Genomic DNA, 26,604 nt, shown 5'->3' with positions numbered 1-26,604 from the left:
CTGTTGGGTGCATAGATATTTATAATGGTTATATCCTCTTGTTGGACTGACCCCTTTATCATTATATAATGTCCTTCTTTGTCTCTTGTTACTTTCTTTGTTTTGAAGTCTATTTTATCTGATACAAGTACTGCAACTCCTGCTTTTTTCTCCCTATTAGTTATTAGGAAAGAGGCTTTTCCTGCTTCCCAGCTTCAGATATTTCCCAGAAATATCTTTTTCCATCCCTTCACTTTCAGTCTGTGTACGTTTTGGATTTGAAGTGAGTCTCTTGTAGGCAGCATATAGATGGGTCTTGTTTTTTTATCCATTCAGTGACTCTGTCTTGTGATTGGTGCATTCAGACCATTTACATTTAGGGTGATTATCGATAGCTATGTAATTAATGCCATTGCAGGCTTCAGATTCATGGTTACCAAAGGTTCAAGGGTAACTTTCTTACTATCTAACAATCTAATTTAACTCACTTAGTATGCTATTACAAACACAATCTAAAGGTTCTTTTTCTTCCTTTTCCTTCCTCCTCCATTCTTTATTTTTTTATGTGAGCAAGGCAGAGAGGCTTTTATTTAGGGAGAAGGCAAAAGGACAGAGCTCCTGGCTCAGGCCAGGAGGGGACAAGAGAGTCCCTTCCTCCTCCATTCCTTACATATTAGGTATCATATTCTGTGCTCTTTGTCTATCCCTTGACTGACTTTGGGGGTGGTTGATTTGATTTTGCTCTGCTTAGTAATTAACTGGTCTACTTTTTTTTACTATGGTTTTATTTCTTCTGGTGATAGCTACTTAGCCTTAGGAACACTTCTATCTATAGCAGACCCTCTAAAATACACTGTAGAGATGGTTTGTGGGAGGTAAATTCTCTCAGCTGTTGCTTATCTAGAAATTGTTTAAATCCTCCTTCAAATTTAAATGATAATCTTGCCAGGTATTGTATTCTTGGTTCAAGGCCCTTCTGTTTAATTGCATTAAATTTATTGTGCCACTCCCTTCTGCCCTGTAAGGTTTATGTTGAGAAGTCTGATGATAGCCTAATGGGTTTTCGTTTGTATGTGATCTTTTTTCTCTCTCTGGCTGCTTTGAATATACTGTCTTTATCCTTGATATTTGCCATTTCAATTATATGTCTTGGTTTTGTCTTCCTTGGGTCCCTTGTGTTGGGAAATCTGTGCACCTCCATTGCTTGAGAGGCTCTTTCCCCAGATTGGGGAAGTTTTCAGCAATAACTTTCTCAAAGACACTTTCTATCCCTTTTTCTCTCTCTTCTTCTTCTGGTACCCCTATAATGCAAATGTTGTTCTGTTTGGATTGGTCACACAGTTCTCTCAATATTCTTTCATTCCTAGAGATCCTTTTTTCTTCTGTGCCTCAGCTGTTTTATATTCCTGTTTTCTAATTTCTATTTCATTTACTCTCTCCTCTACTTCATCTAATCTGCTTTTAAATCCCCCATTATAGGTTTCATTTCAGATACTATTTTCTTGAACGTTTGTAACTCATTCCTGAATTCCTCCCTGAGTTCTTGAATATTTTTCTGTAGTTCCATGAGCATGTTTATGATTTTTATTTTGAAATCTCTTTCCAGGATGATTGATGAGTTCAGTTTCAGTTGGTCCTCTTTCTGGTGTTTGTGGGACACCTGGAGCGATGGTGGGTGTTGCAGTGGAGTGGCGCTGGTGCCTGTTGGGAGGAAAGAGGAAAGAGGCTTTTCCTGCTTCCCAGCTTCAGTGACTATCTCCACTGCCAGGGCCTGTGGGCCAAGCATGCAGGGAGAAGCCTCTAGGCTTTGCAGTTGTAGCTGCTGTAGGCAGGGCTGCCCTCTGGCTGGCCTGGCACAATGGCAGGGGCAGCCAGTTTGTGAGCTGGTGCCGGCTGGGAGGAAGGTGCAGCAGGCTGCATATCATGGTGGAGGACTTTTGAGCTGTGTAGCCAGCCAGGAGGATGGAGCACCTGAAATTCCTAAAAGTTCCCAACCTGCTGGGCAGAGTGCCTTCAGACAATTTTGTCCCCCTTTCCTTTCTCCTGAGCAGCAAGCTCTGTGCAATCCTTGCCCCTTCAGCAGCCCTCTTGCTCTTAAGAAGTCTCTCTGTCGGCCTTTCTTTTATCCCAGAGAGGCTGGATGTGGATTCTTGTTTTCCACAAGTGGCTGGAATCTCTGTCCATCCAAGTATTCCACCTTTCTTAGCTCTCCAACCCCACTGATCTTCAGAGCACCATTTAATGTAGGTTCATGCTCCCAGAGAAGATCTCCAGGGCTGGGTATTCAGCAGTCCTAGGCCTCTACCCCCTCCCTGCTCCATTTCTCTTTTTCCCACCAGTGAGCTGGGGTGGAGGAAGGGCTTGGGTCCCTCCAGGTTATGGCTTTGATATGTTGCCCTTTTCCTCGAGGTCTGCTGGTTTCCCCAAGTGTAGACAGTCTGCCTCAGCCTTCTTTCCTGTTGCCTTTCCAGGATTTGATGTATTTGTTATATTTTCATATTATATGTGGCTTTGGGAGGAGGTTTCTGTCTCACCTCTCACACCGCCATCTGTAATCCCACCCTGTGTAACTTTTAAATAAAAGTCCAAATAGTCCTGCCCAGACAATAGCATATTGCTATCCCTATATAAACTACAGTAAGACAGAATTCCTATGATGACTTTGAACTCAGTTCCAATACAGGAAAAAACAGTTGGAAACTGAAGTTTAGTAACATGTTATTGTAGTGGTAATCCACTAAACCACTAGATCTTTAAAAAAATTTGTTTTTAATTTAAAATTTAAATATTTGAGATTCTAAAAATTTTAAGAAAATGTAATAACAAGCACCTTATTGTTTAAACCAAATTGTTGGCCTCATCACTCCCTATCACCTTAAAGAAAATAAATTAGCCTTGTCTTTTACTGAGTTGTGTACTTTTTTTTTAAGCTCAGTCAACCAAAAGATAATAGAAGCAGTTAAGAAGAGCAATTTTAAGAGCACAGACTTTGAAATGTTTTGGACCAGATTTACCATTTATTAGCTGTATGACTTGGAGATTGTTATTCTTTTAAAATTCAACTTTATTTACAATAAAAACAAAAACAGTTCACCCATTTCTGTTACCCGCAACTCTGGCAACCACCAATCTATTCTTTGTATCTATGAGCTTAATTTGTATTTTTTTTCAGATTACACATATAAGAGAAATCATACACTATTTGTCTTTCTTTGTCTGACCTATTTCACTTAGCATAATGCCATTGAGTTCCATCCTTGTCACAAATGGCAAGATTTTACTCTCTTTTTTATACCTGAGTAATATTGCTGTGTGTGTGTGTCAATTTCTTTATCCATTCATCTATCAGTGGGTACTGGGGTTGTTTCCAGATCTTGGATGTTGTTAAGAATGCTATGAACATGGGGGTGCATGTGTTTTTTTGAGTTATTGTTTTTGTTTTCTTCAAATAAATGCCCAAAAGTAAAATTTCTGAATCATGTGGTAGTTCTGTTTTTAATTTTTGAGAAATCTCCCTACTGTTTTCCATAGTGGATACAACAATTTACACTCCCACCAACAGTGCACAAGGGTTCTCTTTTCTCTACATTCTTGCCAACAGTTGTTATTTCTAGTCTTTTTGATAATAGCTATTCTAACTGGCATGGGGTGATATCTCATTGTTTCAATTTGCATTCCCTGATGATTAATGATTTTGAACATATTTTCATGTGTCTGTTGGCCATCTGTATGTCTACTTTGGAAAAATGTCTATTCAGATCTGTCAATTTTTTAATTGGATCGTTTGTTTTTTTGTATTGAGTTGTGAGAGATTTTTATGTTTTTAGATATTAACCTCTTATCAGATATATGATTTGCAAATAATTCTCCCATTCAGTAGGTTGCCTTTTCATTTTCTTGATGGTTTCCTTTGCTATGCAGAATGTCTTTAGTTGGGTGTAGTCCCACTTACTTATTTTTGCTTTTGTTGCTTTTGCTTTTGGTGTCACATTTCAAATGACTATGTCAAGGAGCTTACTGCATATGTTTTCTTCTAGGAGTTTTATGGTTTCAAAACTTACGTTCAAGTCTTTAATCCATACTGAGTTAATTTTTGTGTATGGAGTAAGATAATGGTCCCGTTTTGTTCTTTTGCATATTGCTGTCCAATTTTCCCAACACCATTTATTGAAGACACTGTCCTTTTCCCATTGTATATTCTCTGTTCTTTTGTCATAAAATAATTGGCCCATGTATGTGTGGGTTTATTTCTGGGCTGCTCTCTTCTGTTCCAGTGACCTATGAGTCTGCTTTTATGCCAATAACATACTGTCTTAATTATTCTAGCTTTGTAATATCGTTTGAAATCAGGGAGTGTGATGATTCAAGCTTTGTTCTCTTTCTCAAGATTACTTTGGCTATTCAGGGTCTTTTATGGTTCCATACAAATTTTAGGGTTGTTTGTTCTATTTCTTTGAAAATTGCCATTGGAATTTTAAGAGGGATTGCCTTGAATCCATTGTTTTGGATAAATGGACATTTTATCAATATTCTTCCAATCTATGAACACAGAGAATCTTTCCATTTATTTGTTCTTGTTTTCTTCAATTTCTTTCACTAATGTCTTGTACTTTTCAATATACAGGTCTTTCACCTCATTGGTTAAATTTATTTCTAGGTATTTTATTATTTTTAATGAAATTGTAAATGGGATTGTTTCCTTAATTTTCTTTCTCATAGTTAATTATTAGTGTTTAGAGATAGAACATATTTTGATGAATCAGTTTTTGTATCCTGCAACTTTACTTAATTAACTTATTAGTTCTAATAGTTTTCAATAGAGTATTTAGGTTTTTCTATATATAGTATATCATCTGCAAACAGGACAGTTTTATTTCCTCCTTTCCAATTTAGGTGCCTTTTATTTCTTTTTCTTGCTCAATTGCTCGGGCTAGGACTTCCAATACTATGTTGAATAAAAGTGGCAAAATAGGACATCCTTGATTTGTTCCTGATCTAAGAGGAAAAGCTTTCAGCTTTCAGCTTTTCACTATTTAAAATGATATTAGTTGTGTGATTGTCATATATACCCTTTATTATGTTGAGGTACATTCCCTCTGTACTCACTTTCTTGAGTCTTTATCATAAATGTTATTGAATTTTGTCAAATGCTTTTTCTACATCTATTGTGATGATAAGATTTTTATCCTACATTTTGTTAATATGATGATTGTTAATACATTGACTGATTTGCAGATGTAATATATTATTGAATTTGACTTGTGTCTTTAAATTCCCTTAGCATTCATTGACAATTATTGTGATTGAAAAGATACTGAGAAGTTGTTCAAGTCCTATGTGAGAAATCTTTTAGAATTGAATGTTAATGAAAAAGTTTATTTACTCTGAAACAACAGATGTACTTGTTCCTCTATAGTAATAAAAAAATGTGTAGCTATCATATTCTCCTGACTTTAAAAGGAACTCAGGGCCAAATTTTGAAGTTTTTAACAGCCACTATATTGACTTTTCTGACTTATTTTTAAGTTTCTATTTAAAGTTTGTACTTCTGTTGCATATGCTTTTTGTTAAGTCTCTTCATAGTCTCTATAGAATGAAGCATGACAGAGTTAATTTACAAAAAAACTGGGAATGGTGGAAATTTGGTTTGATTGACCTAAAGTAGCTATTTGAATAGTTATTATTATGATTTTATATTCTGATAAAAAGTACCCTTTATATTATTCCTTATTTTATACCTTTTTAATGTCTTCTTTCAGAGTGGGTTCCACCTCAACCTGAATATTTCTATCAACCTACAGGAAATGAAAAGGTACCAGAAATTGTTGGAGAGGAAAAAGGCACAGTAGTCTATCAGTTAGATTCAGGTATGATCATTATACTGAACAGTGAGTGATTAATCATCACAAAATTATAGTAAGTGTATTTCCTGTAATAGAAGTGATTTTTTAAAAATCCATAGTTTAGCAAAGAAAATGAAATATCCCAAAAACACATAGAGGCTTAACAACATTCTCCTAAATAATCAATGGATCAATGACCAAATAAAAACAGAGATCAAGCAATATATGGAGACAAATTACAACAATTAATTCAACAATGCAAAATCTGTGGGACACAGCAAAGGCTGTGCTAAGAGGGAAGTATACCGCAATACAGGCCTACCTCAGGGAACAATAACAATCCCATATGAACAGTCTAAACTCACAATTAACAAAACTAGAAAAAGAAGAACAAATGAGGCCCAAAGGCAATAGAAGGAGGGACATAATAAAGATTAGAGCAGAAATAAATAAAATCGAGAAAAATAAAACAATAGAAAGAATCAGTGAAAGCTGGAGCTGGTTCTGTGATAAAATAAAGTAGATAAGCCCCTAGCCATACTTATAAAGAAAAAAGAGTCTGCACACATAAAGAGAATCGGAAATGAGAAAGGAAAAATCACCACAAACACCACAGAAATACAAAGAATTATTAGAGAATACTATGAAAAATTATATGCTAACAAACTGGATAACCTAGAAGAAATGGACAACTTTCTAGAAAAATACAACCTTCCAAGGCTGACCCAAGAAAGAAACAGAAAATCTAAACGGACCAATTACCAGCAACGAAATTGAATTGATAATCAAAAAACTACCTAAGAACAAAATGCCTGGACCAGATGTCTTCACAGCCAAATTTTATCAAACATTTAGTGAAAACCAAATATCCATCCTCCTTAAAGTTTTCCAAAAAGTAGAAGAGGAGGGAATAATTCCAAACTCATTCTATGAGGCCAGCATCATTCTAATACCAAAACCAGGAAAAGACAACACAAAAATGAAAATTACAGACCAATATCCCTGATAAACAAACATGCAAAAATACTCAGCAAAATATTAGCAAACTGAATTCAAAATACATCAGGAGGATCATACACCATGATCAAGTAGGATTTATTCCAGGGATGCAAGGATGATACAATATTTGAAAATCTGTCAACATCATCCACCACATCAACAAAAAGGACAAAAACCACATCAACATCTCCATAGATGCAGAAAAAGCATTTGACAAAATTCAACTTCCTTTCATGATAAAAACTCTCAACAAAATGGGTATAGAGGGCAAGAACCTCAACATAATAAAGGCCATATATGACAAACCCACAGCCAACATTATACTTAACAACAAGAAGCTGAAAGCTTTTCCTTTAAGATCAGGAATAAGACAAGGATGCCCACTCTCCCCACTTTTATTCAACATAGTTCTGGAGGTCCTCACCACAGCAATTAGACAACACAAAGAAATAAAGGGCATTCAGATTGGTAAGGAAGAAGTTAAACTGTCACTCTCTGCAGATAACATGATATTGTACATAAAAAACCCTAAAGAATCCACTCCACAACTACTAGAACTAGTATCTGAATTCAGCAAATTCAGTTGCAGGATACAAAATTAATGCACAGAAATCTGTTGCATTCCTATACACGAATGGTGAACTAGCAGAAAGTGAAATCAGAAAAACAATTCCATTCACAATTGCATCAAAAAGAATAAAATACCTAGGAATAAACCTAACCAAGGAAGTGAAAGAGCTATACTCTGAAAACTACAAGATACACATGAGAGAAATTAAAGAAAATACTAATAAATGGAAACATCCCATGCTCATGGATAGGAAGAATTAATCTTGTTAAAATGGCTATCCTGCCTAAAGCAATCCACAGATTCAATGCAATCCCTATCAAAATACCAACAGCATTCTTCAACGTACTAGAGAAAATAGTTCTAAAATTCATATGGAACCACAAAAGACCCCAAATAGCCAAGCAATCCTGAGAAGGAAGAATAAAGCAGAGGGAATTATGCTCCCTGACTTCAAACTGTACTACAAAGCCACAAAGTAATCAAGACAATTTGGTACTGGTACAAGAACAGACCCATAGACAATGGAACAGACTAGAGAGCCCTGATATAAACCCAACCATATATGGTCAATTAATATGGGATAAAGGAGCAATGGATATAAAATGGGGAAATGACAGCCTCTTCAACAACTGGTTTTGGCAAAACTGGACAGTTACATGCAAGAGAATGAAACTGGATTATTGTTTCACTGCATGTACAAAGGTAAACTTGAAATGGACCAAAGACCTGAATGTAAGTCATGAAACCATAAAACTCTTTAAAAGACAACATAGGCAAACATCTCCTGAATATAAACATGAGCAACCTCTTCCTGAACACATCTCCTCGAGCAAGGAAAACAAAGGCAAAAAAGAACAAAAGGGACTACATCAAACTAAAAATTTTCTGTGTGGCAAAGTACACCATCAACAGAACAAAAAGGCATCCTACAGTATGGGAGAATATATTTGTAAATGACATATCTGACAAGGGGTTAACATCCAAAATATAGAAAGAACTCATACACCTCAACACCCAAAAAGCAAATAACCCAATTAAAAAATGGGTGGAGGATATGAACAGACCATTCCCCAAAGAAGAAATTCAGATGGCCAACAGGTATATGTAAAGATGTTCCACATCGCTAATTATCAGGGAAATGCAAATTAAAACCACAATGAGATATCACCTCATGCCAGTTACGATGGCCAACATAGAAAAGAATAGGAACAACAAATGTTGGCGAGGATGTGGAGAAAGGGGAATGTCCCTGCACTGCTGGTGGGAATGTAACCTAGTTCAACCATTGTGGGAAACAGTATGGAGGTTTCTCAAAACACTAAAAATAGAAATAACCTTTTGACCCAGGAATTCCACTCCTAGGAATTTACCCTAAGAATGTAGGATCCCAGTTTTGAAAAGGCATATGCTCCCCTGTGTTTATCACAACACTGTTTACAATAGCCAAGAAATGGAAGCAACCTAAGTGTCCATCAGTTAGATGAATAGATAAAGAAGAAGTGGTACATGTACATAATGGAATACTATTCAGCCATAAGAAAGAAACAAATCCTACCACTTGCAGCCACATGGATGGAGCTGGAGGGTATTACGCTCAGTGAAATAAGCCAGGCAGATAAAGACAAGTACCAAATGATTTCCCGCATTCGTGGAATAGAAAAACAAAGCATAACTGAAGGAGCAAAACAGCAGCAGACTCACAGACTCCAAGAAGGGACTAGCAGTTACCAAAGGGGAGAGAGGCGGAGCCAACATGGCGGCGTGAGTAGGACAGTGGGAATCTCCTCCCAAAAACATATATACTTTTGAAAATACAACAAACACAACTAGCCCTAAAAGAGAGACCAGAAGACGCAGGACAGTGGCCAGACTGCAGCTACACCAGCGAGAACCCAGCGACTGGTGAAAGGGGTAAGATACAAGCCCCGGCCCTGCAGGACCCGAGCGCCCCTCGCCCCAGCTCCCGGCGGGAGAAGAATAGGCAGAGCGGGAGGGAGACGGAGCCCAGGACTGCCGAACACCCAGCCCCAGCCATCCGGGCCAGAGCGCAGACACAGTACATGCCCAGGGGGCCCTGGATACTGGGGGAACAGGGAGTAAGACCTCTGAGCGGGTGCTGAAGCTGATGCCCCTGTGACAAAGAAAAGCGGGGGCTTTTTGAAAATCTTAAAGGGACAGGGACTTAACAGCTTGACGGAAACAACCCAGGTCACAGTACAGCAGCTGGAAATTACAGGGAAAACCGGGTGCACTAACCCCCTGGGCAACAGCTCTGAGACCCCTCACGGAGGCAAACAGTCAAGCAGCCCCCCCATCCATTACCCCACCGGGCGCTGCGAAAGCAGAGAAGCAGCCTGAGACAAATTCCGCCCACAGAAAGGGAAATTTCTCCCTTCCGGCCAGGCAAGACACAAAGACCCAGTCTACATGCAATTACCCAACACAAGCCACTAGGGGTCGCAGTTGCCCCAGTAAAGAAAGGCCAGTAGCAAGTGAAAATTTTGGCCCTCCCAGCTGACAGTCAATAGCACCTGTCAACATGAAAAGGCAAAAAAATATGATCCAGACAAGATTAACCCAGACAGCTTCAGCATCTGCTACATCTTCCCCTGAGAAGGAATCTGGGGAGATAGATTTAACCAGTCTACCTGAAAAAGAATTCAAAACAAAAGTCATAACCATGCTGATGGACTTGCAGAGAAATATGCAAGAACTAAGGAAGGAGAATTCAGAAATAAAAAAAGCTCTGGAAGGACTTCAAAACAGAATGGACGAGATGCAAGAGACCATTAATGGACTAGAAAACAGAGAACAGGAATGCAGAGAAGCTGATGCAGAGAGAGATAAAAGGATCTCCAGGAATGAAAGAATTTTAAGAGAGCTGAGTGATCAATTTAAAAGGAATAATATAAGAATCATAGGCATTCAAGAAGAAGTAGAGAGAGAAAAGGGGATAGAAAATGTCTTTGAAGAAATAATTGCTGAAAATTTCCCCAAACTAGGGGAAGAAATGGCCTCTCAGACCACAGAGGTACACAGAACTCCCATGACAAGGGATCCAAGGAGGGCAACACCAAGACACATAATAATTAACATGGCAAAGATCAAAGACAAGGACAAAGTATTACAAGCAGCCAGAGAGAAAAAAAAGGTTACCTACAAAGGAAAACCCACCAGGCTATCATCAGACTTCTCAACAGAAACCCTACAGGCCAGAAGAGAATGGCATGATATACTTAATGCAATGAAACAGAAGGGCCTCGAACCAAGACTACTGTATCCAGCACGAATATCATTTAAATATGAAGGAGGGATTAAACAATTCCCAGACAAGCAAAAGTTGAGGGAATTTGCCTCCCACAAACCACCTCTACAGGGCATCCTACAGGAACTGCTCTAGATGGGAGCACTCCTAAAAAGAGCACACAACAAAACACCCAACATATGAAGAAGGGAGGAGGAGGAATAGGAAGGGAGAGAAATAAAGAATCATCAGATTGTGTTTATAATAGCTCAACAAGTGAGTTAAGTTAGACAGTAAGACAGTAAAGAAGCTAACCCTAAACCTTTGGTAACCACAAACTTAAAGCCTGCAATGGCAATAAATTCATACCTTTCAATAATCACCCTAAATGTAAATGGACTGAATGCACCAATCAAAAGACACAGAGTAATAGAATGGATAAAAAAGCAAGATCCATCCATATGCTGGTTACAAGAGACTCACCTCAAACCCAAAGACGCGCACAGACTTAAAGTCAAGGGATGGAAAAAGATATTTCAAGCAAACAACAGAGAGAAGAAAGCAGGTGTTGCAATTCTGGTATCAGACAAAACAGACTTCAAAATAAAGAAAGTAACAAAAGACAAAGAAGGACATTACATAATGATAAAGGGCTCAGTCCATCAAGAGGATATAACCATTATAAATATATATGCACCCAATACAGGAGCACCAACATACCTGAAACAAATATTAACAGAACTAAAGGAGGAAATAGAATGCAATGCATTCATTCTAGGAGACTTCAACACACCACTCACTCCAAAGGACAGATCCACCAGACAGAAAATAATTAAGGACACAGAGGCACTGAACAACACACTAGAACAGATGGACCTAATAGACATCTACAGAACTCTACATCCAAAAGCAACAGGATACACGTTCTTCTCAAGTGCACATGGAACATTCTCCAGAATAGACCACATACTAGGACACAAAAAGAGCCTCAGTAAATTCCAAAAGATTGAAATCCTACCAACCAACTTTTCAGACCACAAAGGCATTAAACTAGAAATAAACTATTCAAAGAAAGCAAAAAGGCTCACAAACACATGGAGGCTAAACAACACGCTCCTAAATAATCAATGGATCAATGACCAAATCAAAATGGAGATCCAGCAATATATGGAAACAAATGACAACAACAACACTAAGCCCCAACTTCTGTGGGACGCAGCAAAAGCAGTCTTATGAGGAAAGTATATAGCACTCCAAGCATATTTAAAAAAGGAAGAGCAATCCCAAATGAACGGTCTAATGTCACAACTATCAAAATTGGAAAAAGAAGAACAAATGAGGCCTAAGGTCAGCAGAAGGAGGGACATAATAAAGATCAGAGAAGAAATAAATAAAATTGAGAAGAATAAAACAATAGCAAAAATCAATGAAACCAAGAGCTGGTTCTTCGAGAAAATAAACAAAATAGATAAGCCTCTAGCCAGACTTATTAAGAGGAAAAGAGAGTCAACACAAATCAACAGTATCAGAAATGAGAAAGGAAAAATCACAACAGATCCCGCAGAAATACAAAGAATTATTAGAGACTACTATGAAAACCTATATGCTAACAAGCTGGGAAACCTAGGAGAAATGGACAACTTCCTAGAAAAATACAACCTTCCAAAACTGACCCAAAAAGAAACAGAAAATCTAAACAGACCAATTACCAGCAACGAAATTGAAGCGGTAATCAAAAAACTACCAAAGAACAAAACCCCCGGGCCAGATGGATTTACCTCGGAATTTTATCAGACATACAGGGAAGACATAATACCCATTCTCCTTAAAGTTTTCCAAGAAATAGAAGAGGAGGGGATACTCCCAAACTCATTCTATGAAGCTAACATCACCCTAATACCAAAACCAGGCAAAGACACCACCAAAAAAGAAAACTACAGACCAATATCCCTGATGAACGTAGACGCAAAAATACTCAACAAAATTTTAGCAAACCGAATTCAAAAATACATCAAAACCATCGTACACCATGACCAAGTGGGATTCATCCCAGGGATGCAAGGATGGCACAACATTCGAAAGTCCATCAATATCATCCACCACATCAACAAAAAGAAAGACAAAAACCACATGATCATCTCCATAGATGCTGAAAAAGCATTTGACAAAGTTCAACATCCATTCATGATAAAAACTCTCAGCAAAATGGGAATAGAGGGCAAGTACCTCAACATAATAAAGGCCATCTATGATAAACCCACAGCCAACATTATATTGAATAGCGAGAAGCTGAAAGCATTTCCGCTGAGATCGGGAACTAGACAGGGATGCCCACTCTCCCCACTGTTATTTAACATTGTACTAGAGGTCCTAGCCACGGCAATCAGACAAAACAAAAAAATACAAGGAATCCAGATTGGCAAAGAAGAAGTCAAACTGTCACTATTTGCAGATGACATGATACTGTACATAAAAAACCCTAAAGACTCCACCCCAAAACTACTAGAACTGATATCGGAATACAGCAAAGTTGCAGGATACAAAATCAACACACAGAAATCTGTGGCTTTCCTATATACCAACAATGAACCAACAGAAAGAGAAATCAGGAAAACAACTCCATTCACAATTGCATCAAAAAAAATAAAATACCTAGGAATAAACCTAACCAAAGAAGTGAAAGACTTATATTCTGAAAACTACAAGTCACTCTTAAAAGAAATTAAAGGGGACACTAACAGATGGAAACGCATCCCATGCTCATGGCTAGGAAGAATTAATATCGTCAAAATGGCCATCCTGCCCAAAGCAATATACAGATTTGATGCAATCCCTATGAAACTACCAGCAACATTCTTCAATGAACTGGAACAAATAATCCAAAGGGGAGGCGTGTGGGAGGGCGGGTGGGGAGGGAGGGAGAAGGGGATTGAGGGGTATTATGATTAGTACATATGGTGTGAGGGGGATCATGGGGAAGACAGTGTACCACGGAGTAGGGAAGTAGTGACCCTGTGGCATCTTACTACACTGATGGACAGTGACTACAATGGGGTATGGGAGGGGGACTTGATAACATGGGTGACTAGTAACCACATTGTTTTTCATGTGAAACCTTCATAAGAGTTATATCAATAGTACCTTAAGAAAAAACATCATATTAAAAAATCCATAGTTTATTGATAAACCATCTTTTTCAGACCAACATGAGTGGGAGCCCTACTATTCATGGCCAATCAGCTTTAAAATTTTAATATTTTTTTAAATGACAGTATCTTTTTCTTAAGTTATGTGTATTTCTTATGTCCACTTTGTAGCTTCTTCCTTTATTCCCTTCCTGAAATCAGATGTTGGATCTTTAGGAAACTTGGTTTTTTTTCCCCACTTCCTGCATGTACTTCGTGAGTAGTATGTGCATATGACTGTTGTTTACTGTGTAGTATCCTGCATTAATTTGCAGGCTTCCTAGAGATAGAATCCATGTCTTTTATAAAAATATGCAGAACACCATACCCAACAACATCAATAAAATACACATTTTTTTTTCAAGGACACATGGAAAATTCCCCAGGATACCCCTTATGCTAGGTTGTAATGCAAGTCTTAACACATTTAAAAGGAGTGAAGTCATACAAAATGTATTCTTTGACCACAACAAAATTAAATTAGAAATCAACAACAGAATAACATCTGGGAAACCTACAAATATTTGGAAGTTGATTAACGCATTTCTAAGTAACCAGTGCATTAAAGAAATCATAAGGAGAATTCAAAAATATTGTGAACTGAGTGAAAATAAAACAACATATCAAAATTTGTGAGATGCAGCTAATGCACAACAAGGTAAATTTATGGCCTTAAAATGCACATATTTGTAAGGAAGAAGGATCTTGAAACAATTTCCTAAACTATCACAGTAAACAATTAGAAAAATAAGAGCAAATTAAGTCCAAAAAGAAAAAGGAAGGAAATAATTAAGAATGAAAATCAAGAGAGAGGGGCGGAAGATGGCGGCGTGAGTAGAGCAGCAGAAATCTCCTCCAAAAACAACATATATCTATGAAAATATAACAAAGACAACCCTTCCTAGAATAAAGACCAGAGGACACAGGACAATATCCAGACCACATCCGCACCTGAGAGAACTCAGCGCCTCGCGAAGGGGGTAAGATACAAGCCCCGGCCCCGCGGGAGCCGAGCGCCCCTCCCCCAAGCTCCCGGCGGGAGAAGAGCAGGCAGAGTGGGAGGGAGACGGAGCCCAGGACTGCCGAACACCCAGCCCCAGCCATCCGGGCCAGAGTGCAGGGCGCTCGATACTAGGAAAACAGGGCACCAAGAACAGTGAGCAGGCACTGGAGGCTGGGCGACAGAGGACATAAGAAAAGCGCGCGACCATTTTTTTTTTGCTTTTTTGCTGTTTTGTTTTGGCGAGCGCTTTTTGGAAGTCTTAAAGGGATAGGGACCCCAATACTAGGGAAACAGGGCAGAAAGACCGGTGACCAGAGGCCTGAGGCTGGCACCGGAGAATAAAGAAAAACGAACGACCAACTTTTTTTTTTTTTTTTTAATTAAAAAAATTTTTTTTTCTTTTTTTGTTTTGGTGGGCGTTGTTTTGTTTTGGCGGGTGCTTTTTGGAAGTCTTAAAGGGGCAGGGTGGGTCACTTAATCCAGAGGTAGGGAATCCGGGGATCTCTGGGCACCCTAACCCCTGGGCTGCAGGGAGCAGGGAGGCCCCTTACATAGATAAATAGCCTCCCAGCAGCTCCTGCTCCAACGCGACTCCACCATTTTGGAGTAGCTGCCCGAGCCAGGCCACGCCCACAGCAACAGCGGAGATTAACTCCATAGCAGCCGGGCAGGAAGCAGAAACCCTGTCTGCACGCAGCTGCGCAGCACAAGCCACTAGAGGTCGCTGTTCTCCCAGGAGAGGAGGGCCACAAACCAACAAGAAAGGAAGTCCTTCCAGCCGTCACTCGTCCCAGTTCTGCAGACTATTTCTATCACCATGAAAAGGCAAAGCTACAGGCAGACAAAGATCACAGAGACAACACCAGAGAAGGAGACAGAACTAACCAGTCTCCATGAAAAAGAATTCAAAATAAGAATCATAAACATGCTGACAGAGATGCAGAGAAATACGCAAGAGAAATGGGATGAAGTCCGGAAGGAGATCACAGATGCCAGAAAGGAGATCGCAGAAATGAAACAAACTCTGGAAGGGTTTATAAGCAGAATGGATAGAATGCAAGAGGCCATTGATGGAATTGAAATCAGAGAACAGGAACGCATAGAAGCTGACATAGAGAGAGACAAAAGGATCTCCAGGAATGAAACAATATTAAGAGAACTGTGTGACCAATCCAAAAGGAACAATATCCGTATTATAGGGGTCCCAGAAGAAGAAGAGAGAGGAAAAGAGATGGAAAGTATCTTAGAAGAAATAATTGCTGAAAACTTCCCCACACTGGGGGAGGAAGTAATCGAACAGACCACGGAAATACACAGAACCCCCAACAGAAAGGATCCAAGAAGGGCAACACCAAGACACATAATAATTAAAATGGCAAAGAACAAGGACAAGGAAAGAGTGTTAAAGGCAGCTAGAGAGAAAAAGGTCACCTATAAAGGGAAACCCATCAGGCTAACGTCAGATTTCTCAACAGAAACCCTACAGGCCAGAAGAGAATGGCATGATATATTTAATACAATGAAACAGAAGGGCCTTGAACCAAGGATACTGTATCCAGCACGACTATCATTCAAATATGATGGTGGGATTAAACAATTCCCAGACAAACAAAAGCTGAGGGAATTTGCTTTCCACAAACCACCTCTACAGAACATCTTACAGGGACTGCTCTAGATGGGAGCACTCCTAGAAAGAGCACAGCACAAAACACCCAACATATGAAGAATCGAGGAGGAGGAAGAAGAAGGGAGAAAAGAAAAGAATCTCCAGACAGTGTATATAAAAGCTCAATAAGTGAGCTAAGTTAGGCAGTAAGATACTAAAGAGGCTAACCTTGAACCTTTGGTAACCACAAATTTAAAGCCTGCAATGGCAATAAGTACATATCTTTCAATAGTCACCCTAAATGTTAATGGGTTGAATGCACCAATCAAAAGACACAGAGTAACAGAATGGATAAAAAAGCAGGGATTGCAGTACTAATATCAGACAAAATAGACTTCAAAACAAAGAAAGTAACAAGAGATAAAGAAGGACACTACATAACGATAAAGGGCTCAGCCCAACAAGAGGATATAACCATTCTAAATATATATGCACCCAACACAGGAGCACCAGCATATGTGAAACAAATACTAACAGAACTAAAGGGGGAAATAGACCGCAATGCATTCATTCTAGGAGACTTCAACACACCACTCACCCCAAAGGATAGATCCACTGGGCAGATACTAAGTAAGGACACGGAAGCACTGAACAACACAGTAGAGCAGATGGACCTAATAGACATCTATAGAACTCTACTTCCAAAAGCAGCGGGATATACATTCTTCTCAAGTGCACATGGAACATTCTCCAGAATAGACCACATACTAGGCCACAAAAAGAGCCTCAGAAAATTCCAAAAGATTGAAATCCTACCAACCAACTTTTCAGACCACAAAGGCATAAAACTAGAAATAAACTGTACAAAGAAAGCAAAGAGGCTCACAAACACATGGAGGCTTAACAACACGCTCCTAAATAATCAATGGATCAATGACCAAATCAAAATGGAGATCCAGCAATATATGGAAACAAATGACAACAACAACACTAAGCCCCAACTTCTGTGGGACACAGCAAAAGCAGCCTTAAGAGGAAAGTATATAGCACTCCAAGCATATTTAAAAAAGGAAGAGCAATCCCAAATGAATGGTCTAATGTCACAATTATCGAAATTGGAAAAAGAAGAACAGATGAGGCCTAAGGTCAGCAGAAGGAGGGACATAATAAAGATCAGAGAAGAAATAAATAAAATTGAGAAGAATAAAACAATAGCAAAAATCAATGAAACCAAGAGCTGGTTCTTCGAGAAAATAAACAAAATAGATAAGCCTCTAGCCAGACTTATTAAGAAGAAAAGAGAGTCAACACAAATCAACAGTATCAGAAACGAGAAAGGAAAAATCACGACGGACCCCACGGAAATGCAAAGAATTATTGGAGAATACTATGAAAACCTATATGCTAACAAGCTGGGAAACCTAGGAGAAATGGACAACTTCCTAGAAAAATATAACCTTCCAAGATTGACCCAGGAAGAAACAGAAAATCTAAACAGACCAATTACCAGCAACGAAATTGAAGCGGTAATCAAAAAACTACCAAAGAACAAAACCCCTGGGCCAGATGGATTTACCTCGGAATTTTATCAGACATACAGGGAAGACATAATACCCATTCTCCTTAAAGTTTTCCAAAAAATAGAGGAGGAGGGGATACTCCCAAACTCATTCTATGAAGCTAACATCACCCTAATACCAAAACCAGGCAAAGACACCACCAAAAAAGAAAACTACAGACCAATATCCATGATGAACGTAGATGCAAAAATACTCAACAAAATATTAGAAAACCGAATTCAAAAATACATCAAAACCATCGTACACCATGACCAAGTGGGATTCATCCCAGGGATGCAAGGATGGCACAACATTCGAAAGTCCATCAATATCATCCACCACATCAACAAAAAGAAAGACAAAAACCACATGATCATCTCCATAGATGCTGAAAAAGCATTTGACAAAGTTCAACATCCATTCATGTTAAAAACTCTCAGCAAAATGGGAATAGAGGGCAAGTACCTCAACATAATAAAGGCCATCTATGATAAACCCACAGCCAACATTATATTGAACAGCGAGAAGCTGAAAGCATTTCCTCTGAGATCGGGAACTAGACAGGGATGCCCACTCTCTACACTGTTATTTAACATAGTACTGGAGGTCCTAGCCATGGCAATCAGACAAAACAAAGAAATACAAGGAATCCAGATTGGCAAAGAAGAAGTCAAACTATCACTATTTGCAGATGACATGATACTGTACATAAAAAACCCTAAAGACTCCACCCCAATACTACTAGAACTGATATCGGAATACAGCAAAGTTGCAGGATACAAATCAACGCACAGAAATCTGTGGCTTTCCTATATACTAACAATGAACCAACAGAAAGAGAAATCAGGAAAACAACTCCATTCACAATTGCATCAAATAAAATAAAATACCTAGGAAAAAACCTAACCAAAGAAGTGAAAGACTTATACTCTGAAAACTACAAGTCACTCTTAAGAGAAATTAAAGGAGACACTAACAGATGGAAACTCATCCCATGCTCATGGCTAGGAAGAATTAATATCGTTAAAATGGCCATCCTGCCCAAAGCAATATACAGATTTGATGCAATCCCTATGAAACTACCAGCAACATTCTTCAATGAACTGGAACAAATAATTCAAAAATTCATATGGAAACACCAAAGACCCCGAATAGCCAAAGCAATCCTGAGAAAGAAGAATAAAGTAGGGGGGATCTCACTCCCCAACTTCAAGCTCTACTATAAAGCCATAGTAATCAAGACAATTTGGTACTGGCACAAGAGCAGAGCCACAGACCAATGGAACAGACTAGAGAATCCAGACATTAACCCAGACATATATGGTCAATTAATATTTGATAAAGGAGCCATGGACATACAATGGCGAAATGACAGTCTCTTCAACAGGTGGTGCTGGCAAAACTGGACAGCTACATGTAGGAGAATGAAACTGGACCATTGTCTAACCCCATATACAAAAGTAAACTCAAAATGGATCAAAGACCTGAATGTAAGCCATGAAACCATTAAATTCTTGGAAGAAAACATAGGCAAAAACCTCTTAGACATAAACATGAGTGACCTCTTCTTGAACATATCTCCCTGGGCAAGGAAAACAACAGCAAAAATGAGTAAGTGGGACTATATTAAGCTGAAAAGCTTCTGTACAGCAAAAGACACCATCAATAGAACAAGAAGGATCCCTACAGTGTAGGAGAATATATTTGAAAATGACACATCCGATAAAGGCTTCACGTCCAGAATAAAGAGCTCACACGCCTCAACAAACAAAAAACAAATAACCCAATTAAAAAATGGGCAGAGGAACTGAACAGACAGTTCTCCAAAAAAGAAATACAGATGGCCAACAGACACATGAAAAGATGCTCCACATCGCTAATTATCAGAGAAATGCAAATTAAAACTACAATGAGGTATCACCTCACACCAGTAAGGATGGCTGCCATCCAAAAGACAAACAACAACAAATGTTGGCGAGGCTGTGGAGAAAGGGGAACCCTCCTACACTGCTGGTGGGAATGTAAGTTAGTTCAACCATTGTGGAAAGCAGTATGGAGGTACATCAAAATGCTCAAAAGAGACTTACCATTTGACCCAGGAATTCCACTCCTAGGAATTTACCCTAAGAACACAGCAATCAAGTTTGAGAAAGACAGATGCACCCCTATGTTTATTGCAGCACTATTTACAATAGCCAAGAATTGGAAGCAACCTAAATGTCCATCAATAGATGAATGGCTAAAGAAGATGTGGTACATATACACAATGGAATACTACTCAGCCATAAGAAAAGGGCATATCCAATCATTTGCAGCAACATGGATGGAGCTGGAGGGTATTATGCTCAGTGAAACAAGCCAAGCGGAGAAAGAGAAATACCAAATGATTTCACTTATCTGTGGAATATAAGAACAAAGGAAAAACTGAAGGAACAAAACAGCAGCAGAATCACAGAACTCAAGAATGGACTAACGGGTACCAAAGGGAAAGGGACTGGGGAGGATGGGTGGGTAGGGAGGGATAAGGGGGGGAGAAGTAGGGGGGGTATTAAGATTAACATGCATGGGGGGGTAGGAGAAAAGGGAGGGCTGTACAACACAGAGAAGGCAAGTAGTGATTCTACAACATTTTGCTATGCTGATGTACAGTGACTGTAAAGGGGTTTATAGGGGGGACCTGGTATAGGGGAGAGCCTAGTAAACATAATATTCGTCATGTAAGTGTAGATTAGTGATACCAAAAACAAAGCAAAAAAAAAAAAAAGGGCAGTTCCTGTGTGGTAACCTCCAACGAGTTCTACACAAGGGTATAAAGGGCATATAAAAGTGTAGGCAAAGGGTCTGTTTGTGTTTATACAGAGGATCAAAGCCTAATTGGGCTACCCCGAAAATGAACTAAGATACGATATGAAAAAGAACTTCCAACATCTGCACTCTCTGGAAGACTCATGCCAGAAGATGATCATCAAAAAACCCCAACAAAGATCCACGCACTGCTACAGCTGTAGATGCACTCATCCCACCAGTTCCTGGACTTGCCATGGGAATGAGGAAGGAGATATCTAAGCTGGCCTGTGCATACAGTAAAACAACAAATTTGACTGGATCTATACTGTTGGAACTCAACCAAAAATTTGGAGAAGTGCAAATTGTAGCGCTCCAAAATCTTACAACTACAGACTATTTACTGTTAAAAGAACATATGGCATGTGAACAGTCCCCAGGAATGGGTTGTTTTAATTTGTCTGATTTCTCTCAGACTGTTCAAGTTCAGTTGGACAATATCCACCATATCATAGATAAGTTTTCACAAATGCCTAAGGTGCCTAACTGGTTTTCTTGGTTTCACTGGAGATGGCTGGTAATTACAGATATGCTTTGGTTATGTAACTATACTCCTATTATGTTAATGTGTGTGCGCAATTTAAGTAGTAGCTTAAAACCTATATATGCCGAAGTTACTCTACAAGAAGATATGTCAAAGAAATAATCAATCTTCCCATGTTTTCTTCCGCCTGCTACTTCTATAGCTTTTCTTCTTCCTTCCTAATTACAACCCTTAAATAGAATTCGTGCCTCATATCAAATTTACCGAGTATCATAATTCTTCCAAGTGGTAAAGATACCTCAAGACAAATGCTGGGCATAGAAGCTACAGGGCATAAATATGCAAAGAAGTAAAAAGCTAACCTTTTCAAACAATAAGGCTTCCCTCTCACTTACCAACTTCACATTTCCCTGTATGGCCCCGGAAGATGACTGGTTAGCCAGAGACGGGTAAGATTCCTCAAGGGAGGAACAACCTAAGACAGGCACAGTCGCAGGGGGGCCATCAGGTGAGAAATTGGGGATCAACAGAGGTGAGGCTTAGAACCTCACCCCCCCTGTTCTGAGAGAAATCTTCTGCATACGTGGATGTTTTATTGCCCTTGTCTAGCTTGGATTAACACATAGTCTACAGGCACACACCTGATCATCTACATTTGCTCTCTTACAACACTAAACTGTTTTCTACCTTTATCTTGTATCTACCTACCACTTCAGCATTTTATTAAAAAAAATAATAATAAAGAGAGAAATGTGGTATCCACATATAAATCAAGTATAAAAACCAAATGAGTATTCATATTTGAACTGACTGTTTAGAGTTCATAATGCATGAGCAAAACCGAAAGTTTCTGTGATGACTCCCCTTGTACTGTTCACTATGTAACTTATTCATTATGTAAGAATTTGTTCTCCATGTAAGAACTTGTTTGTTATGCCTCAGAAGATTGGAGACTGACGAAAATTAGGCTTGGGGTGGATTAATGATTGTGCATTGAGCATTGACTCCCCTATACAGAATTTTATTGTCGTTAACAACCATTTGATCAATAAATATGAGAGATGACCTCACAAAAAAAAAAAAAAAAAAAAAAAAAAGGACAGACTTCCAATGGTAAAATAAATAAATAACCGGGATGTAATGTATAGCATAAGGAATATAGTCAAGATATTGAAACAGCTTGGTAGGGTGATAGCTGGAACCTAGAATTATGTATATAAATGTTCTACCACTGTGTTGTACACTTGAAACTAATGTAATGTAATACTGTGCGTCAACTACCCTTCAATAAAAAATTATTATTTAAAAAAAAAAAAAAAAAGAATGAAAATCAATGAAATAGAAAACAAAAAAATAATGTAGAAAATCAAACCAAAATTTGGTTCTTTGAAAGCATCAGTAAAATTGACAAAACTTTAGCCAGGCTAATCAAAAAAGGAGAGGAGACACAAATTATCAAAATCAAGAATGAGAGGAGACATAAACACTGCAGAAATCAAAAGAATTACAATGTAATGCTATTAACAAAGTTATGCCAATAAATTAGATGAACAGGAAAATTTTCTAGAAAGACACAAATTACCAAAACTGAGGAAGAAGTAAGTCTAGATAGAGTATAACAAAGAAATTTAATTAGTAATCTAAACTCTTTCTGCAAAGAAATCCCTGGTCCAGACAGGTTTTGTTTGAATTATATCAAACATTTATAGATGAAATAGTCCTAATTATTCATAACTTCTGAAAACAGAATAGGAGGAAATGTTTCCCACTTCTTTTCATGAAGCTAGTATTCAAAACCAGACAAAGACATCACAAGAAAACTATAAATCAGTATTCTTCATGAATGTAAATGTAAAAATCCTCAACCAATTATCAGCAAACCAAATCCAACAGCATACTAAAATAACTATACATCATGACTATAGAGGATTTATTCTGGGAATGCAAAGTTAGTTTGATATAAAATCAATGTAACAAACTACATTAATAGAACCAAGAGGAAAAAAAACACAATCATTTCAACTGATGTAGAAAAAGCACTTGACAAAATCCAGCCTTTTGTGATACGAACATTTAGAAAACTAGGAATAGAAGAGAATTTCCTCTGCTTAATAAAGGATATATATGGGACTTGATAATAAGGATGAATGTAATAACCACATTGTTTTTCTTGTGAAACCTTCATAAAGTGTATATCATTGATACCCTAATAAAAAAATATAAAGGAGAAGGATCCCAGTTTCAAAAAGACATATGCACCCCTATGTTTATCGCAGCACTATTTACAATTGCCAAGAAATGGAAGAAACCTAAGTGTTCCTCAGTAGATGAATGAATAAAGAAGAGGTGGTACATATACACAATGGAATATTATTCAGTCATAAGAATCAGACAAATCCTACCATTTGTAGCAACATGGATGGAGCTAGAGGATATGCTCAGTGAAATAAGTCAGGTGGAGAAAGACAAGTACCAAATGATTTCACTCATCTGTGCTGCATAAGAACAAAGCAAAAACTGAAGGAACAAAACAGCAGTGGACTCACAGAACCCAAGAATGAACTAACAGTTACCACAGGGAAAGGGACTGGGGAGGGTGGGTGGGAAGCGAGGGAGAAGGGGAATAAGGGGCATTACAATTAGCACACATAATGTAGGGGGTGCATGGGGAAGACAGTATAGCACAGAGACTGCAAGTAGTGACTCTCTAGCATCTTACTACACTGATGGACAGTGACTGTAATGGGGTATGTGATGGGGACCTGATAATGGGGAAATCTAGTAACCAGAATGTTGCTTATGTGATTGTATATTAATGATAACAAAATAAAAAATAAAGGATATATATGGAAAGAATGAATCAACTTCACACCCACTAAAAGAGCTATAATAAAAATATAAACAAGTGCTAGGGAGGATGTGGAACAGGTGATAATAGTACCATTTGAGACAGAAAGGAGATGTAATGTCAAAGAGTGATGAGCCAAGAAATGTAATACAAACTCTCCAAGGAAGGGGAAGTAAATTTTGAATTAATAATGTCAGAATGCCAAGTTAGTAATAGGAAGGGATATGGAGAGGTGGAGAAGCTGCCAACAAGGGCAACCAAAAATCATCTGATACGCATTGCACACACAGGTACCAGAGCTAATTAGAGCTTTTTTAAAAGAGCCCTCTGTTGGCAAATGTGTTCAAGAAATAGAAAACAAGAAAAATTTTCTCATTTTTCAAAACTTGATCTCTTCTAGATAGTAAAGACTAGAAAGTAAATCTTTGTTTTTAGAGGAGGAATATGTACCACGATTAGTTAGAAATAAAATGTGTTAAGTGAGTAGAGCTTTTTGGAGAAAAACAGAAATAGCTGTGAGGGACTACAGTGTGTTTACAATCCTGCAACTAGAAAAATAAAATGTCAGTTACAGCAGAGGACTCAACGGAGATGTGATTGTGCATATCTCACTCCCAATTGTCCTGATTATCAGCTCTCTTCCTGTTGAAAATAGTGTACTGGAAAAAAATCTATATGCATTAATTAATAAGAACTTTACTGTTCTTATTCAATCACAATCTACCAGCTGCACCTTATGGAATAAATGAGGGTTTTGGAAGACACTAAAGAAAGTATGAGATCATAAATGGGAATTGTCTTTATTGTCATGTGCAGCTGCCTTGATCTTCTTGTCTTTTGGATTCATCAAGGAGAATAGAGCCACCCTATTGAAGGAATGAAGAAACAAAAAACTGAGAAGTTAGGGCCCCAAAGAGAATTGGGGAATTTGTCAGTGTAGAAGCCTAAGAGCAACTATATGATATAAGAATATTGGGGGGTTCTACAACATTTTGCTATGCTGATGGACAGTGACTGTAAAGGGGTTTATAGGGGAGACCTGGTATAGGGGAGAGCCTAGTAAACATAATATTCGTCATGTAAGTGTAGATTAGTGATACCAAAAACAAAGCAAAAAAAAAAAAAAAGGGCAGTTCCTGTGTGGTAACCTCCAACGAGTTCTACACAAGGGTATAAAGGGCATATAAAAGTGTAGGCAAAGGGTCTGTTTGTGTTTATACAGAGGATCAAAGCCTAATTGGGCTACCCCGAAAATGAACTAAGATACGATATGAAAAAGATCTTCCAACATCTGCACTCTCTGGAAGACTCATGCCAGAAGATGATCATCAAAAAACCCCAACAAAGATCCACGCACTGCTACAGCTGTAGATGCACTCATCCCACCAGCTCCTGGACTTGCCATGGGAATGAGGAAGGAGATATCTAAGCTGGCCTGTGCATACAGTAAAACAACAAATTTGACTGGATCTATACTGTTGGAACTCAACCAAGAATTTGTAGAAGTGCAAATTGTAGCGCTCCAAACTCTTACAACTACAGACTATTTACTGTTAAAAGAACATATGGCATGTGAACAGTCCCCAGGAATGGGTTGTTTTAATTTGTCTGATTTCTCTCAGACTGTTCGGGTTCGGTTGGACAATATCCACCATATCATAGATAGGTTTTCACAAATGCCTAAGGTGCCTTAATGGTTTTCTTGGTTTCACTGGAGATGGCTGGTAATTACAGATATGCTTTGGTTATGTAACTATACTCCTATTATGTTAATGTGTGTGCGCAATTTAAGTAGTAGCTTAAAACCTATATATGCTGAAGTTACTCTACAAGAAGATATGTCAAAGAAATAATCAATCTTCCCATGTTTTCTTCCGTCTGCTACTTCTATAGCTTTTCTTCTTCCTTCCTAATTACAACCCTTAAATAGAATTTGTGCCTCATATCAAATTTACCGAGTATCATAACTCCTCCAAGTGGTAAAGATACCTCAAGACAAATGCTGGGCATAGAAGCCACAGGGCATAAATATGCAAAGAAGTAAAAAGCTAACCTTTTCAAACAATAAGGCTTCCCTCTCACTTACCAACTTCACATTTCCCTGTATGGCCCCGGAAGATGACTGGTTAGCCAGAGACGGGTAAGATTCCTCAAGGGAGGAACAACCTAAGACAGGCACAGTCGCAGGGGGGCCATCAGGTGAGAAATTGGGGATCAACAGAGGTGAGGCTTAGAACCTCACCCCCCCTGTTCTGAGAGAAATCTTCTGCATATGTGGATGTTTTATTGCCCTTGTCTAGCTTGGATTAACACATAGTTTACAGGCACACACCTGATCATCTACATTTGCTCTCTTACAACACTAAACTATGTTCTCTACCTTTATCTTGTATCTACCTACCACTTCAGCATTTTATTAAAAATAATAATAATAAAGAG

The 26,604-nt window shown here is 38.4% G+C and overlaps 1 protein-coding gene across 1 annotated transcript in view; it reads left to right on the top strand.

Annotated features, from left to right (window-relative positions):
• The window catches only part of AGBL2 (AGBL carboxypeptidase 2), a 98,801-nt gene that overhangs the window by 45,350 nt on the left and 26,847 nt on the right, over positions 1 to 26,604 (top strand). Inside the window, 1 exon segment of the mRNA XM_057508218.1 lies at positions 5,739 to 5,846. Within this exon segment, the coding sequence (XP_057364201.1) occupies positions 5,739 to 5,846 (108 nt within the window).

This window comes from Manis pentadactyla, chromosome 9 (genome assembly GCF_030020395.1).
Source record: "Manis pentadactyla isolate mManPen7 chromosome 9, mManPen7.hap1, whole genome shotgun sequence".
NCBI lineage: Eukaryota > Metazoa > Chordata > Mammalia > Pholidota > Manidae > Manis > Manis pentadactyla.
Note: the sequence above shows the minus strand (reverse complement) of the source record. Positions and strands in the feature narration are given on the sequence as shown.